General features: G+C 35.4%; 1 protein-coding gene across 1 annotated transcript in view; it reads left to right on the top strand.

The window, feature by feature from the left end:
* The window catches only part of LOC150103009 (uncharacterized), a 140,573-nt gene that overhangs the window by 8,891 nt on the left and 112,480 nt on the right, over positions 1-19,202 (top strand). The window contains exons 2-3 of the mRNA XM_090397873.1: positions 2,161-2,310; positions 16,606-16,691. Coding sequence (XP_090253999.1) covers positions 2,161-2,310; positions 16,606-16,691 — 236 coding nt within the window. The remainder of the gene's footprint in view (positions 1-2,160; positions 2,311-16,605; positions 16,692-19,202) is intronic.

The raw sequence follows: 19,202 nt of genomic DNA, 5'->3' as shown, positions 1-19,202 counted from the left end.
ACCAGGGTTTCTTCATGATGGGGAGGAAGTGGAGAGGGTCCAGAGACGAGTAACCAAGATGATAGCAGGACTGTGGAATGAACCTTATGAGAATAGGTTGAGGATTTGTGGGTTGCAGAAATTGGACGATAGGCGAAGGAGGGGTGATATGATTGAGACATTCAAATTACTGAAGGGTTTTTATAAGATTGATCCAGAAGATATTTTTGAAAATATGACTGGTGGTGGGAGGACTAGGGGCCATGCATGGAAGCTGGGCAAGAGCGTGGTTGACAAGGGTGTTAGAGCTAGGTTTTTTACTTGGAGAGTGGTGAATGAGTGGAATAAGCTTCCAGAGTCTGTTGTGGGTGCTACGACTGTGAATGAGTTCAAGGCAAGATATGATAGATACTGTGTGAATGTTGAATAGTTGTTCCAGACATGATGTTAGGGCCTCCCTCGATGAGTCTGTCGACTCCTTGGAGTTTCCCGGAACAATAATAATAATAATAAAAGTGGTAATAAACATGATATCAAAATTGGAGATGTTAATGTCAGCTCTTTACTTTAGGCAGATGATGTTATACTTCTAAATAAATCCGCTACAAGTCTGCAAGATTCTCTGACTAAATTGAATAGCTGTTGTAATAGATATGGTATGAAGGTCAGCAATAAAAAGACAAAGACAATGAAAATAGGCAGAATCATTGAAAATGCCAACTGTGTTGTGAATGGAGAACCTGTGGAACAAGTAAAACATTTCAGCTATTTAGGCATGATTTTTACTGAAGATGGTAAATTAAATATAGAAATAGACAACAGAATCAGCAAAGCAGGTATGGTGGGAAGTCAATTGAATAAATTCATATGGAATAAGAGAGAAATTAGTCAGAAAACTAAATTAGCTGTATACAAGACAGTGTTCAAACCAGTTTTAATTTATGGATCTGAGAGCTGGGTCAGAAGTAAAACACTTGATCAAAGACTAGAGACCACAGATATTAGAGTCCTGAGAAAGATATAGGCGTGAACAGATGGCATCAATGGCAATATCGTATTAAAAACGAGGATATTAGGAAAGAACTTGATATTGTCAGCATCCAGGAATGCGTTAGCAGAGCTAATCTCAGGTGGTATGGTCACTTAAACAGAATGGGCGAGGAAAGATTAGCAAAACAAGTGTTCTCTGCCAGGTTGCCAGCAAAACGACCCAGAGGAAGACCAAGATATAGGTGGATTGATACGATACAAAGTGGCTTGGACGATAGAAATATAAGATCTGATAATGTTGGAGTCTTGACAAGTAACAGACTGATTTGGAGGAAAATTGTAGATAGGAAATTAATAATCATGTAATTTTTTTCATGTAGTACTATCATATCCTGTACACCCCTGAGGGTACATGGCAGGAATTTGATGATGATGATGATAATGAAGATGATTATTTGTGTTTCTTGGTTTTACTTTTACTGGCTCTGTTGATAATGAAAACCCACATTGTGTTGTCAAACAACAGTCAGTCAAAGAATTCAAGAAAGAGAACAAAATATGAAAGAACGACTGATTATCAGAGTACATAATAGGGAATATTATTCTGGATGAAAGTGTAAATGTTAGAAACTGCATTATTTGTATAATTTAAGATTAAATTAGTCAACTTCAATCCCCTCAGCCACATAGTTCATATTTTTCTAATTAAAATAGAAGCATTTTGCTTTCAAAAGGTCCAGAACTACTGTCTTGAGCTACCATTTCATATTGTGCTATATATATATATATTGACGAAATATGAGCTGGAGCCCAAGGAAAATAACAGAACTGTCTTTGTTTATCTGTTAAGAAGTTTGATATTCTGTTATAGAAACATATGGCAGGGGGAGGGTCTGTTCTCATAATATTCTAAGGTGATGATTTTTCTGCATTAGTAAGACTTTGGCCATCGATTTTACTATACTAGTAGTAACAGCCAAAGATAAAACTTATGTATAGTTAATGTCTGTACAACATAGACATAATGAAATGTAGACATTTTTTCGATTCAAAAATAGATAAGGTTTCTTGTTAGAATTCTTGAAAATAACAGATATCATTAAGAGGAAGCAATCTGAAGTTAAATAGCATTTATATATATGTATTTATATATATATAATTATATATATGTATATAATTTTTTTTTATTAGGGTCTAATGGAGAAATTGTTGCCCATCATTGTTCAGATATGTCATCTGAAATATGCAGCAGTATTAGAGAAAAAGAAAACATCACAGCCATTGCTTCTTTAGATGACAATCATTTGGCCGTTTTTACTACTCCTATTACAGAAAGCAGAGGTTAACTCTTAAATGTCTAATTAATTTACTTTAATTAATTAAAAATAAAAAAGTTAATTGTCTTTAAGTTAAAAACTATATATATATATTAATGTTCATTATTTATTCGGTAGAACTGTATATAAAAAAAGGAAATTAAATGACTCTATACCGAGAATGACAAGTTTAATGTTAAGATACAACTAGTTTCGTTGAATATATCAACTTCTTCAGGTATCACTGGCAAAGAATTAAATAAAAAATAACAGAGACATGATAAAATACATTAACAGATCTAGAAATAAAACACACAAGTACGTTTACATTTAAAAGAGAGGAATGCGTGCTTGAGTTTCAACTGACGTTGACTACGTGCGAGAGCTGGCGTGAGTGCACCAGTATTAGATAGTGGCAACGTGTGCGTCAGAGATATTATAGCTAAGGCTATTGTTAATATGAGATGAATCAAGCAATATTTCTCTAGATTCAATTATTTTTCTTTCAAGTTCATCATAGCACACATGGATATTAGAAGTTAGTGGCCAGTCTACGAGGTGTTGGCGGCCCTCATCTGAGTTGATAGAGAAGAGAACATGGCTAGAGAGAGCGCTGGCTCTGGTTCTGTTGTAGGAAATGTCTCTTTTGTGTTCTTCCATACATAAAAGGATGGATTTAGCTGTCTGGCCATAGTATGGTCTGCCACAATCACACAGAATCTTGTAGACTCCTGGATACTGAGTAGGGAGATGTTTCATTTTAGGTCTACTAAGTATGGAACGAAGTTTAGGAAACGTAGTGAAGCAAGTTCTAATGTTGAATTTCTGGAGCATTTTAGCAAGTTTTGGGGGAGAGAACTGATGTATGGTAACGAAATAAAAGCTCTTGGTGGAGAAGAATCTTCAGCAGCAGTTGAGTGGCAGACAGAGAGAAATTTATTAATCTTCTTAAGAGAGAATCCATTGTTAACAAAAGACCTTTTGAGAAAATTCAGTTCGTAATCAATTTCTGTTTCATCTGTAAGTAACGATCTGGCTCGATGTGCCAGGGTTGAAATGATACCAAACTTTTGTGGAGGGCAGTGATGGGAAGAAGCATGAAGGTATCTGTCTGTGTGAGTGGGTTTCCTAAAAATGGAGATTTTGATATTTTCAGCGCATCTCGTAAGTTTTAAGTCCTGAAAGGGGAGACAGTCATTGCAATCAAGTTCACAAGTCAAATTGATTTTCTGATGAAAATTGTTGAGGTGGTCTAGAAAAAGGTTGAGGTTGTCGACGCCGTGTTCCCAGATGAGGAATACATCATCAATGTAACGATACCATATTTTAGGTTTAAGACGAGGAATTAATAGCTTTTTCTTCAAACTCCTGAAGAAATATATCAGCAAGAATCGGAGAGAGCGGACTGTCCATAGCTAAACTTGAATTTTGTTTATAAATTTTGTTATCATATTTGAAGTATCCTGAGTTCACACAGTGAGAGAGTAAGGAGAAACATTTTTTGGATAGTTTCATCTGGAGAAGGTTTAGAACCTCTTGAGTAGGTACGTTCGTAAAGAGGGAAACAATATCGAAACTTGCCATTAAATCTGATGTGTAGAGTTTGATGTCTTGTATTTTAGAGACAAAATCAACTGAGTTTTTTATATGAGAAAAGGAAGTATCACAAAGGTTTTTTTTAAAAAGGAGGCAAGGTATTTTGAAAGGTTGTAAGTAGGGGAGTTTATGGCTTCAACGATTGGTCGTAGTGGAGAGTTTAATTTATGGATCTTAGGGAGTCCATATAACCTAGGGATTAGAGGATGAATCGACCTAAGGGAAAGACGTATGTTTCTTGGTAACTCTGAGGTGGTTTTCAGTAAATTGTTGGTTCTATTATGTAGTTCTTTTGTAGGATCACTATTTAGTTCAGAGTAAGTGTCAGTGTTAAGTAGTTCCAAAATTTTGTTATGGTAATCCGATCTATTTAAGATGACAATAGCATTCCCATTGTTCTCCTACGCATTCCTCCCAAGAGAGGAATGCGTAGGAGAACAATGATGTCATTATTGTTCTCCTATGCATTCCTCTCTTTTAAATGTAAATGTACTTGTGTGTTTTATTTCTAGATCTGTTAATGTATTTTATCATGTCTGTTATTTTTTATTTAATTCTTTGCCAGTGATACCTGAAGAAGTTGATATATTCAACGAAATTAGTTGTATCTTAACATTAAACTTGTCATTCTCGGTATACAGTCATTTAATTTCCTTTTTATATATATATATATATATATATATATATATATAGAATTAGACATCTAGAACTGCATTGAAAGTTGAAATAACATTGTCATATTCCCAAAAATGTTTTTTTTTTGTGTGTGTGTGTGTGTGTGTGTGTGTATATTTTTTCCCTCCATCATATAGATTTTAAACATTTAATATGAAATAGTATAAATACCTTAATAAGCACCTGTATAGTGCAGCAGTTGGAAAGGGCATTGCACCTTTCAATTGGATATGGAAAAGATTTACAGCTGAAGACCAATTAGCCAATATCTTATTAATGCAATCAACAGCCAATTACTGTTATTGTTTAGTAGATGGTGTGGCATGTTACGATGGGTTATGTACTGTTATTTGTGTAGTTTATTTTAACAGTATTCATTCACATTTCAAAAGGTTCAGAACCATTAGTCTTGAGCTACCATTTCATATTGTGTTATATATATATATTGACAAAATATGAGCTGCACAGAATGATAAGAAAATAATTAATATTTATTAATTTATTAGCTGATATTTCACTGGTATTATATCCATCATCTTGAGAGTGCCAGAACAGTTTTTATTATTATTAAGAGAGCCAGCCTGGTTGGCCAAGTGTTTATCTTTTGGGTAGAAAGCAGATACTTTCTACCCAAAAGGCTGTGGGTTCGAATCTCGCCATGGGCATGGATGTTTATGATTGTCTGTGGAAATATTAGCAGTGGTGGTGGTGGTAGGCGGTAGATGGCGTTGTTGTAGCTGTGGTTAGTTGTTGGTGAAATGAGTGGACCTACTCCACAACACCCCAGATTGAGTGTTGTGGAGTAGGTGCCTTCTCTTGATGAGTCTTTGGACTCCCTCGGAGGTGTCACGTAATAATAATAAAAAGAGAGACATCCAGGCAATCAGGGACTCATCAAGGGAGGCCACATACTGTATGCTCCAGCTATCATACTTGTTCTTGAATTCATTCTCACTACTTGCATGCACACAGCGTCCAATGGCAATCCATTCCATTTATACACCATTCTCTTTCTCCTCTTTGCTAGTGTCTGCAGTCTACAAATTCTCAATCTGTCTTCATAATCAGTATTCTACAATCCTGATATCATTTTTAACACTCTTTTGTGCTCTCTCTCCACTGTATCAGAATCAAAATGGAAAGTAGGAGACCAGACCTGTGTAGAATAGTCCAAGTGAGGACTTATCAAGACCTTGTAAAGAGGGAAAATGACATCCTCATCTTTACTTGTTAAAGTTCGTTTCAGCATTGCATTTACCTGTTGAGTTGTATTTGCAATCTTTACTACATGGCCACTGAACTTCTTATCTACTAACAATCCAAGAACCCTAGAAGAAATCAATTTCTTCTAGCATAATTCCACCAGTATAATACAATATTGGATATCTAATCACACCAAAGTGCATAACTTTACATTTACTAACATCCATTTTCCAATGACCACAATTCCAGTCTATTCGAACCTACATTCCCCATATACCACTTTTTTATATATCATTCAGCCATCCTCTTATCTGCACTAATATTTTATAATCAAACCCATATTCTCCAATTTATGCAACAGTCTTCCATGTTATATTCTGTCAAAAGTTTTAGCAAAATCCAAAAGTATCATGGTGTGAGCAAGTTGCTAAAACATGACCTTCCCTTAGTAAACCCTTGCCATTCATTGCAAAGTAGGGAATCTCTGTCACCCCATTTCTCAATGCGAGTCCTAACTAACTTTTCCAAAATCTTCGCCACCACTCCTGAGATACTGATTGGTCAATAGTTTGACACATCTTTCTTTGCACCACCCTTGTGCACAATATATTCTTTCCACTGCTGTACAAGCATCTCTGTTCTGAGACTCAAATTTTACAGCCTGGTTAAAAGGAATAACCAGTTTAGCTGAACACTTTTCCTTCATGCTTACATGGTGATCAGAATACATCTTAGAAATTATGGAAACAGCTACCATGTTGGAGTAAAACTTCAGTTGAATATAAATCAAAATAATCACTCAATGTTTCGACCTTCACAGTAAGGTCACAACGAAACAAGCTACACTAAAATCTAAATGGTATGCTAAAGTTATAATATAATATGCTGCTAGTCAGCCATTAAAACTATTGGCCTGATATCTAGTAGGGGAAAAAAAATAACCTTACTACTTAAAAGCTAGAGTCCTGTCATTCACGAATTTGGATGACACACACATTCAGCCCACTTAGTTCTTCAAGTTTTCCAGCAAACCCTCACTTTAGGACCAGCAAATTTTCAGCTTTTATTGGCCACCATTCATACTGGTTTGTTTTAATTTATATGCACACTTATATGAGTAATTTTTTAGTGTGAACATGTTGCTCTCTAGCTTAATTTAATTTTGTAACCTAATAGATAATAATAATAGGACTCTAGCTTTGATGTAGTAAGTTTTTTCTTTCTTTCACCAGATGTCAGGCCAGTAGCTTTAACAGTTGACCAGTAACTTTAGCATATTATGTAGATTGTAGGGCAGCTTGTTTCTTTGTAAATACAAGGGTTGTCTGAAGAGTTCTCGTCCTCGACCATAGATGGCATAACTATCAGCATGAATTTTTTTTTTTTGAATAAGTTGGTACATCTGTCTTAAGCATCCATGTGAAATTGCAAATAGTTTGTTTTATACAGCTGTCTGTATCCCTTGAAATGGATCAAATTGAGTATCATGCGGTTATAAAATTCTTTGTTAAAGAAAGTTTAGCAGCAAAAGAAATTCATTCGAAGTTCATAAAAGTTTATGGATACTCTTCTCCTTCATTGTTTTTGACAATTAAGAAATGGGCTGCTGAGTTTAAATGTGGCCGTACCAACCTTGAAGATGATCCACATTAAGGACATCAAGAAATTATTGATCAAGTGCACGATGTGGTATTGGATGACTGGCGAGTCAAAGTGCGTGAAATTGCTGAGACTACAAGCATTTCAAAAGAATGTGTAAGATGTATTTTGCATGAAGAATTGCAGATGAAAAAGCTTTGCGCAAGATGGGTGGCACGCTTGCTCACAGCAGATCAAAAATGCACCAGCATGAAAATCTCTGAACATTGCTTGGAACGTTTTAACAAGAATAAAACTGATTTTGTGCATCGATTTATTACTATGGATGAGACTTGGATTCACCGTTACACACCAGAATCGAAAAAGCAGTCAAAACAATGGACAGAAGTAGGTTGTTCAGCACCAACGAAGACAAAGTCGGTTCCATCAGCAAGAAAGGTCATGGCATCAGTGTTTTGGGATGCTAAAGGCATTTTGTTTATTAAATATCTTGAAAAGGGTAAAACAATAACCAGGGAATGTTATTCTGATCTTTTAACCAGACTAGACGAAAAAATTCATCAGTAAAGACCTGGTTTGCAGAAGAAAAAAATTCATCTTTCATCAGAACAATGCGCTTGTCCACAAAGGTGTTTTGGCAATGGGAAAATTAAGGGATCTGCACTATCAATTCATGGAACATCCACCCTATTCCCTAGATTTGGCTCCCTCTGACTTCTATCTCTTCCCAAAACTAAAACTCTTCCTTGCTGGTCAGCGTTTTTCTTCAAATCTAGAGGTGATTGCAGCTGTAGAAGGGTATTTTGCAGATCTTACTGAGAACTACTACAGAGACGGGATGATGACACTTTTCAGCATCTCTGGAATAAATGTATTAGTCTTAAGGGAGGTTATGTTGACAAATAAAAATAATTTTGTAATTATAAATTCGTATTTTCATTGTTAGACAGAGAACTTTTCAGACCACCCTCGTATCTGTACACTCCACATGATGACCCTAATGTGAAGATTGAAATGTCGGGTGATTATTTTGGTTTATATTAAACTGAAGTTTTACTCCAACATGGTAGTTGTTTCCATAATTTTTAAGATGTATGTCAGCAGAACACTCTTTTACCACCCATGCTGATATCCCATCAGTTCCTCTTTCTGAATTTGTATTGATTTTATTCAACAGCCCTATACCTCTTCTTCATACACCTGAGTTTTTTCATTCAGGGAAGAGGTAGCAGTGAATTCAATGTTGCATACACCAGGTTGATAACTTTTAGCAAAATGGACACTCATTAATTGAACAATCTCTTCTGCATTTGTAACCCTCACACCATCTGCATTCGGTAAAGTTATTATTATTATTCTTATCTGAGACCTCCAGGGAGTGTAGGACTCATCGAGGGTAGCTATAAATCACTGAAACCACCTTTTATACCTTCTCTTAAATTCATTCACACTAGATGCACTTACTATCCATAAAGGCAAACTATTCCATTCACTCACTTTTCTGTGAGAGAAAAACCTAGCTCTTATCCCTTTCTTGACTGCAAACAAACTTATCTTTCATCGATATCTACGTGTTCTCTTCCCACCTCCAATATAATGAAACATTTCATCAGACAATATCCTATAACACCTATTCAGAAGTTTATAGATCTCTATAATATCAACCCTCTGTCTCCTGTTAATGAGTCTGTAATCCATATACTCATAATCTAAATTCAGTAATATAGATATAATCTTTGTAACTCTTCTTAGCACCATTTCCACAACTTCTTTATTCCTTTGGAACCTAGTAGACCAAATCTGCACACATTAATCTAGGTGCAGTCTTATCAAGACCTTATAAAGAGGGAAAATGACTTCCTTATCTTTACATGTTAAGTTTCACTTCTACATCACAATTATCTTCTGAAATGTATTTGCAACTTTTGCTATGCGACCTTTGACATTCAAATTCCTATCTATCATTATGCCAAGATCCCTAGCCTTGTCAGTTTCTTGTAGCATAACCCTGATAATATAATATGCTGCTTCAAATCTCATTATACCCAAGTGCATAACTTTCCACTTACTAACATTAAACTGAAGCCATTTTTGTTTGCCCAAATTTCCAGCCTGTTCAAATCCTTTTGCAAATGGTGGATATCAGTAGCATCCCTGATTGCCCTGCCCATCTTTGCATCATCGATAAACAATTGCACATCCCCAAACCCTTCCCGATGACATTAATGTATAGATTGAACAACAATGGTCTAAGAACTGAACCGTAAGGCACATCCCTAGTCATCTTAAATCTGGCAGATTCACACCCACCGTATACCACTTTTTGATATCTGTGTGTCAACTCTCCACTGATCCAAGTCAGGAGTTTATATTCCAATCCCATGTTCTCCAGTTTATCAACAGCCTTTAATGTGGTATCCTATCAAATGCTTTAACAAAATCCAACATTATCATAGTGTATCCATTCCCTTTATCCTACTCGACCATAACATTGTTATAAAATACGAATAAATTGTTAAAACATGGCTTTCCCTTAGTAAACCCATGCTGCTCCTTGCAGAGTATAGCTTGTTTGTCTACCCATTTCTCTATGCGAGTTCTTATCAACTTCTCTAAAATCTTTGCTACCACACCCGAGATACTGATAGGTATCTCGGGTGTGGTAAGTTAGACACATCATTTTTGCACCATCCTTGTACAATGGAACTATCATACATTCCTTCCATTCCTATTGTATCATTCCTGAGCTGAGACTCATGTTATACAAACATGTGAGGTCCTAGTAAATTCAGTTGAACATTCATTTAGGAACGTGGTGATATTCCATCTTTCCGTATTGATAAATTTTTATCCAAGTTATGGAACAGCTCTTCAATCTCATTTTCATGCAATACAGTGAAGCAGTAGCACTGTGTACAATGTTACATACACCTGGTTGAAATATCTTAGCAAAGTGATCACTCATTAATTGAAAAATCTCATTAGCCTCTGACACTAGAGACCCCTTCTGATGCTATGAACAATTCTAACACTCTTTGACCTTGAGTTCATTCTTTCACGTTGCTTGAGAAAGTTTTCTTGCAGCAATTCAATAAATTCCTCTTCATTCTTATTATGAGATTTCTCTTCTACCCAGTCAATGTTTGGATAATTAAAGTTACCCATAATGACTTCTCTTTTAATACCCATAAGGCTAAATAGGCGATACATTTCTTCGTTGCCTGCAACTGAGCCACCAGGTCTGTAGCAACACCCCACCATATATTTCATTCTGTTAGCCTCTATTTTACACCAGATAGCCTCAAACTAATTCTACATGGGACATTGCTACCATCATTTTTTTTCTCGTGTTTCTACTCTAACTGAACTTAAGTTGTCTAATATCATTAGTACTACCCCCTCCTCTCTGTCATTCCTAAAAATAGTATACCCATTACACTTGATCCCAGTTACTATATCTGATTCTGATAGCCATATTTCACTAATGCCAACAATCTTAGGTCACATCGTATTCTATAAGTCAATGAACTCAACCCCTTATTCCAGTGTTATTCTTTCATAATAATCCTTTTTTTTACTTGCAGCATAATGATAGAATTCTTTGGGGTTGTCTTTAACTTGCAATGCCAGTTTCTTTTCATACTCATATTTAGCTTTCCATACAACAGTTGACCTTCTGGCCTGCTACTTGTCTGCATGATATTCCTTCCACATCCTTTTCTTACAAATCTCTTGCTTGGTAAGATTACACGTTCATTTGACTCATTGCATCATTTAAGTATTTTTTTAAAATGCTTCCCATGCACTATCAATGTTCTTCTCATCTAGCATTCGATACCATTGCTCTGAACTCAGTATACTCCTCAGTCAGTCATAATTTCCTGCTTTGTACTTAATAAACTTAGCCACTTCCCAAGTGAGTGCCGCATGATCACTGTCACCAACCGGAGACAGGATAGTCATGTCTAACTGAAATTCTCTCTGGCACTATAATCGTATCTAACACTATTTGACCTCAAGTTCCTTCTGGTACATGTCGATTGAGGAAGCTGTCTTGCAACAACTCAATAAATGCATTTTCATTCTTCTCATGAGATTCTACTGCTACCCGATCAATATTTGGTTAATTAAAGTCTACCATTATGATTACTCTTTTTGCATGCATAGTCTTTATTTGGTGATGCATTTCTTCATCACTGGCAACTGATCCACCAGGTCTGTAATAATATCCCACTATTTATTTGATCTAGTTAGATTCCACCTCACACCAGATGCTCAAACTCACTGCCACATGAAAACTGTTACCAGCATTTCACTAACTGGATTCAAGTATCCTATATCATTAGCAGCATGTCCCTCCTCCCCTATTCTGTATATTCTTCCTAAAAATACTGTTTCTTTTTACACTCAATATCAGTTAGTTTGTCTGATTCTGATAGCCAGGTCTCACTAATACCTACAATCTAAGGTCCCAACATATTGACCAAGTTTTATTAAGGCTGTTAGTGGATGTTATTAGTATTATTAAAGTTAGTGTTATTAAAAGTGTTATCAGTAGTTCGTAGGTGCAGTGTAGATGGTGAGTTTCATATGTAGATGTGTGCCCTTCTGTAAGGAGTTCTTGGAGTTGTCACATAATAAAATCAAATATCCACTTGCTAAATGTAACTTCTGTACATAATTATGTTGTTAGATTATAAAACCTAATTAGAAGAATTATATAATGCATCAAATGTGTCATCTTACTACATGTCCTCAGTTTATTAGAAAAAGAGCTGATAATATAAAATAAGAATTGTGGTAGTGGGGATATAGTGTGATTGAAGATATTTTTGAAGAAGGAAAAAGGGAAAAAAATAGGAACAAATAGCTTAACAAGTAACTTCCAAGCCATATTAGAAGGCATGCCTTCTATATTTTTAAACATTTAAAACCTTTTCTAGTTTCTTAATTTCCTTCAGTGTGCATTCTTTGGAAATGCAGATGGTATAAGAAGGGATCTTCTAGTTTCACTGATCACAGTTTATACTACAACTGCTGCAGTCCCTTAGCATGCTACTTGCCAGCGATCTTATATTAGGTTAAAAATTCCAGATTTTTGAACAGTTTTCCCCTCTTCTGGTTTTTCAGGCTTTTCCATTTGATAACACTTCACATTACCATTGCCACTTGCTCTTATTGAGGGCTGAAAACAACACTTCACTTACCTCATGCATTTTATATTCTTGTGAATTACATCAGTTAGCTTTCAGCTGATATCTTTTCAAACAGTAATATCTAATGGATCTGAAAGTAGCATATTGAACAAATTAGTGTATGTAGAAATGAATTTCATAGGCACTTCCTTTGTTTTTATGGAAACCATTATTTAAACCTGAAGACTTAATATAATGAAGTGGAAGTTTGCTGTTTACACTTTCTTCCTAATTGGGAGAAACTAAATGCCAACTAAATTCCTAATTGTAAACAGCAAACTTAGAAATTCATTTTTACACACCAGAAGGGACCAGAAAAATAGTTGCTAGATGTACAAGAATCTAATTCATGCATTTGTTCCAACTACCATGGTGGACAACATGCAAAAGATGCTATTAAGCAGTGATCTAAAGGAAATTGTCCATCCCAGTCAGAATACCAGATAACCCTGTTTGCTCTCCCAGCCTCCTTGATCTTTTATTAATCAATTCCTCCAAGTATGCTCTAGTGGTGGCCTCTCATAGTAATTTAGACCACCATCTTGTACAGATTTCTTTTCTTATGGAGTATCTTCTCAACCACTCTCATTCTCGCATCTGTTGGCACTATAGCACTAAGTGGGATAGCCTCTGGGACTTCTCTTCCATTTATTTATCAGCCTGCTATTTTCACCTCTACCAATCCAAACATCTGCTCGACATGAGTTTCAGAAATTATTCTTACTGCATTTGAAGAATAATTCTTCATTTCCTAAGCATTCTTCCATCTCATCCAAGCCATGTTTAAACAACAGTTGTTCCAGGCAATTCAAAATAAAATACAGCATATCACAAGTAGCTCAACAAGAAAGTCAACTTTGTTCTCAGCCTACCACTGACGCACAGCAGCAACTGCGAAACAGCCACCAACAAATCCATACAAGAACAAATGCATGAACTAGTTTCTTGTACATCTAGCAACTGTACTTTTTAGTCCCTTGCAAAGACCCTTCTTCTATTATTGCTCTTATACAGATATTATCTTTTAAATCCTACATAGTTGGCCAAGCTGGTCACCTCATCTATGAATCAATTGCCTCCTCTGGTAGGAACTTCCTATAGATTTTTCTTCTGTCTTTTTTTGGAGAAAGACATTAAAAGAAACTTAAATTATCTAGATACCAAAAATGTCTTCTATTCCCAATAGTTAAAAAGTTGTGCTTTGGAACTAACAGCCATCGTCTTATTTCTGCACACTTGGCATCTGCCTCATATTATCAGAATAAGCTTATATTGAACCAATCCAAAAAAAAAAAAAAAGGCTACCATCAAATTATTCTTTCCATTCTTCCATCAAAGAACTCCTTTATTCTTCCTATTATCCTACTGCATATGCCTCAATCCTCTCTAAAATAATGGAGAAGTTCCACTGTTTTTTCTTAGCCGTTCCTCAGTATACTTATATAAATCGTACCAAGAACACTCAGTTGGAAAATTACTCTGTAATTCTCACATTGTTTTATTTCCCTTTTTTAAATATGTGGAATTTAAAATTATGTAGTGTAGCCTCTGTAAAGCTTTTATATCTCCATATTTTCTACTTCAACTATTGATATGTGCTCCTGATTGTCTGCATGTTGAGTGTTTTCTACCAATGCAGTCATTGCTTGCTATCTTCAGTTTTCATGTCACTTTTGTCATCTCAGATTCCTTATACAGTACTGTTTCCTCAATTTCTTAGCTTTTGTCAATAGCCTCCAGAATATTTTGCCACCTTCCTGATATTTATTTCTGTGTTTTTACCAGAGTATTCCCATGACTTATTTAGCTAGTTTTTACACAGTGCTTCACTTTCTTACATTTTTCTTTGTATTCTCTAAGATCACAAGTTGACTTACTTGCCATGACCTCTCTCAATATGCTTTCTTTTATTCCTTGACTGCCTCTTTAACTTCCCAAGTCCACCATTGAGTTTTGATTTTTCTATCCTTGCAGACAATCTCAACATGCCTCTCTCTGGCTGAATCAGTCAATGTTTTCTTCAGGATTGGCTTCTTATTTTCAATCTCAGTTTGTGCATTTGAGTCTACAGTTCACCACTGAAACTACTCATCTTTGAGCAGCTTTCACAGGCAAACTGTACACTTAAAAAGTCTATAAAGATGTTATAAACCTAACCTTGTTCTTCAAAATTTAGTTTGAAATATACAAACAAATATTATTATTCTTATATTATATATTATATAATATAAGAATAATATTTGTTTATTAATATAATGAAATATTATATATCATTATTATTATTACAATAATCCTCCAGGGAGTAAGGGATTCAATGAGGGAAGTCACATATCAACATGTCATACTTTCTCTTTGATTCATTCATGCTGTCTGTTCTCACAATCTCCAGAAGCAAGCCCATTCACACGCACTGCTTTATGAGAAAAGAATCTGATGCTAATTATATTCTTGATTGCATTCATTCGCAGATCTTTTCTTCTCTCCACCCTCAATAAAATGAAAAATTCCATCTGTTGGTCCTGTATGATCTTTTCATAAGTTTGTAGGTCTATCACATCCACCCGTCCCTCTTTCTTCTGTGTGCCAGCATCCACAGTCCACAAATTCTTATCTCTCCTCATAATCTGTGATATCTTCTGTAACACTCTCCTTCACACCCTCTCCACTGTATCTGAATCACTTCAGAAAATGGGTGACTGGGTCTGTTCATCATAGTCCAGATGAGGTCAAATCAAATCCTTTTAAAGAGGCAAAATTACTCCTTTATTCTTCATTTCAGCATTGCAATTATTCTCTGACTTGTAAAAAAAATAAGGCACAAATTTCAACTTCCTGTCTACTAAAATTCCAAGATCCCTAGCCTGGTCAGTTTCTTCCAGCATAATCCCTGCAGTATAAAATGCTATTGGATGTTGCATTATACCAAAGTGCATAACTTTACATTTACAGCCATTCTCAAAACATAAATAAAAATAATGCCTTTTATTTCCTTTTGGGTTAGGTGAGGCTGTTTTAGCCCTATCTGACTTTTGGAAACCAAAGAATAGTCACTCTCTATTAGCCAATCAGTGATAGCTGACCCGAGATAATTAGTAATTTTAAATGGCATCCAGTGAAGAGATGTAGGCAAGTGTTGCCACCTTGCAGTCTCTAATGCAACACATTGTCTGAAATAGTGTGAGATCTATGGCTGACTTCATTTTACAGGATGATAAAAAGAGTTTCTTGGAGAACAAACCCACTTCCCACATCACAGAGATAGGCTAACTCATGAACCGGTTGAAGAAAGGGTTAGAAAAAGTTTCTCTGATCCAATGGCTAGAATTGAACTTAACACATCTTTCTTTGGGCAGCCGATTGCTTTGGATGCAAATATCATTTCCACAGTGTTACACAGGCCCACAATTCCAACCTGAAAGTACATTAATGTAAATATTAAATATCAATGGACCAAGGACTGATCCCTTATGTACCCAATATTCACCATAAACATGATAGACTGATATTCCCCCATTCATCACTTTTCGATATGTCACTCAGCCATCCTCTTATTCAACCTACTAATTTATAATCTGATCTCATATCCTTCAACTTATGCAAGAACCTTCCATGCTGAATCCTATCGAAAGCTTTAGTAAAGTCCAAAAGTATCATGGTGTATCCATTTCCCCCTGTCTAACTCAACTGTCACTCAGCTGAGTTAGACAGGGGGGAAATTCATTCTTGTAAAATGTGAGCAAGTTACTCAAAGATGCCTTCCCTTAGTGAACCCATTTCTGTCTTACCAGCTCCTCCCAAAATCTTTACCAGAGATACTGATAGGTTGAAATGGGAAATGAAATGAAAATCATTTCATTTCCCCACATGGTGCTTAGTTTATCTTAACCTGGTAATCATCCAGTATACTATAAAATTTCAATATTTTATGGATGAGATGCTCTAAAAATAAGTAAATTCACTTTTTTGTTGTTATTGTTTTAAGATTTCAAGAGAAAGGTTAATCATATTTTATTTCCTAGGGCTGTTATTGATATTTTATTTTTTTCTTTTAGAGTTTGTATTAGCACTATGGGATATAAAATATGGTGTTAAGAAAGCTGAGAAAACCTTTCCATTTGTTTTATCAAAAGATGTGCAGGTTAGCAATTTTTTTTATTTAGTGAAAATAAATAAATACCATCTTTTGAAATTAAACTTTACTGCATTTAGTAAGAAAATTTGTTTGGTGTTATTATTATGTACAAGTAGATTAAGAAAAGACTAAGAAATTGAAACAGGACTCGGGTAGTGCTGGCCTGGTTGACAAAGTTAATCTACCCTGCAGGTTCAGATCCTACCGTGGGAGTGATGTTTGCAAGTATCTTTAGGTAAGAGTCATTGCCTAGTGTGGGACTTGAAGTGGCTTGTAAAAGGTCCATGTTTGGTCTCTACTGCAATATTTCTGGATTATGTAAAAACACTTGTGGGTAGGAGCCACATTTATATATATATGTATGTATAAAAAAACTGTTCAGAACAATCAAAATAGAATGTCATTGATGCATGGCATACATCAGCTGTCTTAAGGTCATTTTTGTAGAAGTTGAATTCTGTGTTACGATTTCTGATCAATGATCAAATGTCATTGACTTCCATTGATGAAGCCATGCAAATAAATGACCACAGTAGATTATTTTTTATGACATAAAAGGAAGTAGTTCTTTAAATAGAATATGGTGGCTGCATCTGTATCTGTGGTGTGATTTGTATTAGATGAAAAAGAAGAGGAAGCCCAGATTTGTTGTGTTCTATATTTAGCATCAATGAAGTGTTCCTTTTTTTCTTATTTCAAAGCTTCTGCTTGTCTTTGTAAGGTGGCCCACAAAAGATAAAGTTCTATAAACATCCAGATGTTTGTAGAAGAGATTGCTGTATTTTAAAGCCTATAGAGTCCCTGGACAATTCAATAGGTTTGTAAGCTATACACAGATTATGGCTGTTGAGTAAGGTATATCTTGATGGAAGAATTTCTTATGCATGGAATGAAAACACTATGCTGAATGCTAGTATTTCCCTGAGGAAGGAGTATCAGAAAATAGTATCCTCTGGATGTGGTGTTCTTGGACTATCTAAAGGACAGGTTGGAAGATAATAGTCCAAAGTTCTTTGTTTTAGCTTGTCTTTGTCTTTTAAAAGAACTTTTCTTGTTCAAATTAGGCCTAATTTTTGGGAGGATTGCATCCAGTTATGAGTAGACTTATGGAAAATTTCCAATGAAATGCTGCTTTTTTTTTGGCCAGTCTGATGCAGAGGAAGCACATGTTTTTCCCCAAAACTGAGGATTTTTCATCCTGCAGAACAGAAATTATATGCAGTTAACAAAGTATGTTAGCCTTATTCGCTACAATGAAGTCATGCTTCACTGTAGGGCTGAGAATGAAGCTCATATTTTCTCAAGCCACTTATAATATGTTTTTTTTTTTTATAAACTACCTTGGCACACTTCTTGGTAAACCATGACTTGATATTAAGTGAAGAATTTGAATAAAGTGTAGAATGAAGATCTTTGTTTCATTCTGTGGATAATTTCTCTAACACAAATACAATGAGTATTTGGATCTAGACAGTTGAAATATAGTGTGGCCCATAAGTCATGAAAGACTTAAACATTTAATAGCTTTTTTATTTATTTATTTATTTTATTTATTTATTTTTTGATATAATGAAATACAGAACCTGGAATATGATAAACCAGGCAGGGCTCTAATTTGATACATGCCAAGAGACACATTTTGTATAAATATTCCATTAGATTTTTTAGTTATTGAAAATTAATTATAGAATGGACCTGCACTTATCTTCGACAATACAGCAACAAAAATATAAGAGGGAGGAAAAAACAAAGTAATCAAAATTAAAAAAAAAAAAATAAGTGTCTCAAACCCCTTTAAAGCCTTTTCCCTGTACCTGGGGGGGGGGGGGGGGGCATATCACACTTTGGGAAACACTGCAAGCTTAAACTACCTCTTTGATCCCTGTCATGTCACCCTAATGTGAGACTTCAACTGCATGGTAAAACTAACTTGAGTTAAAGTAAGTGAAAATTCTAGACCAGGAATAGCTAGCTGCAAGGAACTGGAAATTCACATCAAAAATGCCCAGCTCAGTCATCTGGGTACTATTATAAGCAGTGGTGAGCTATGGAAATTTTAACAAAGAGCTCGCATTGTCGAGCAAAAAAAAAAAGTCTAATTTAACCCTTATAATACTTATATTACGACTTTATAAAGCTTCTGACAGATATGATAATTACTGTAGATATCAATCATTAATGCTAGATCTTTTAAAAATTCCAGATTGAGAAGTCGGTTTAAAAAGCCCTTATATTAATCATTTGATGCAAAATTCTTGTATAAAGCTGGGTAATTTCTCCACACAACAAGAGCTGTTTGTAAACTGCAAGCTGCCCATCGTGGTCCAAACACACATATCACACTTTGGGAAACACTGCAAGCTTAAACTACCTCTTTGATCCCTATCATGTCACCCTAATGTGAGACTTCAACTGCATGGTAAAACTAACTTGAGATAAAGTAAGTGAAAATTCTAGACCAGGAATAGCTAGCTGCAAGGAACTGGAAATTCACATCAAAAATGCCCAGCTCAGTCA

Source organism: Typopeltis vanoorti, chromosome 9 (genome assembly GCF_054136105.1).
Source record: "Typopeltis vanoorti isolate ZY-2024b chromosome 9, IOZ_Tvanoo_1.0, whole genome shotgun sequence".
Taxonomy (NCBI): domain Eukaryota; kingdom Metazoa; phylum Arthropoda; class Arachnida; order Uropygi; family Thelyphonidae; genus Typopeltis; species Typopeltis vanoorti.
This window is presented reverse-complemented; position numbering and strand designations above follow the sequence as displayed.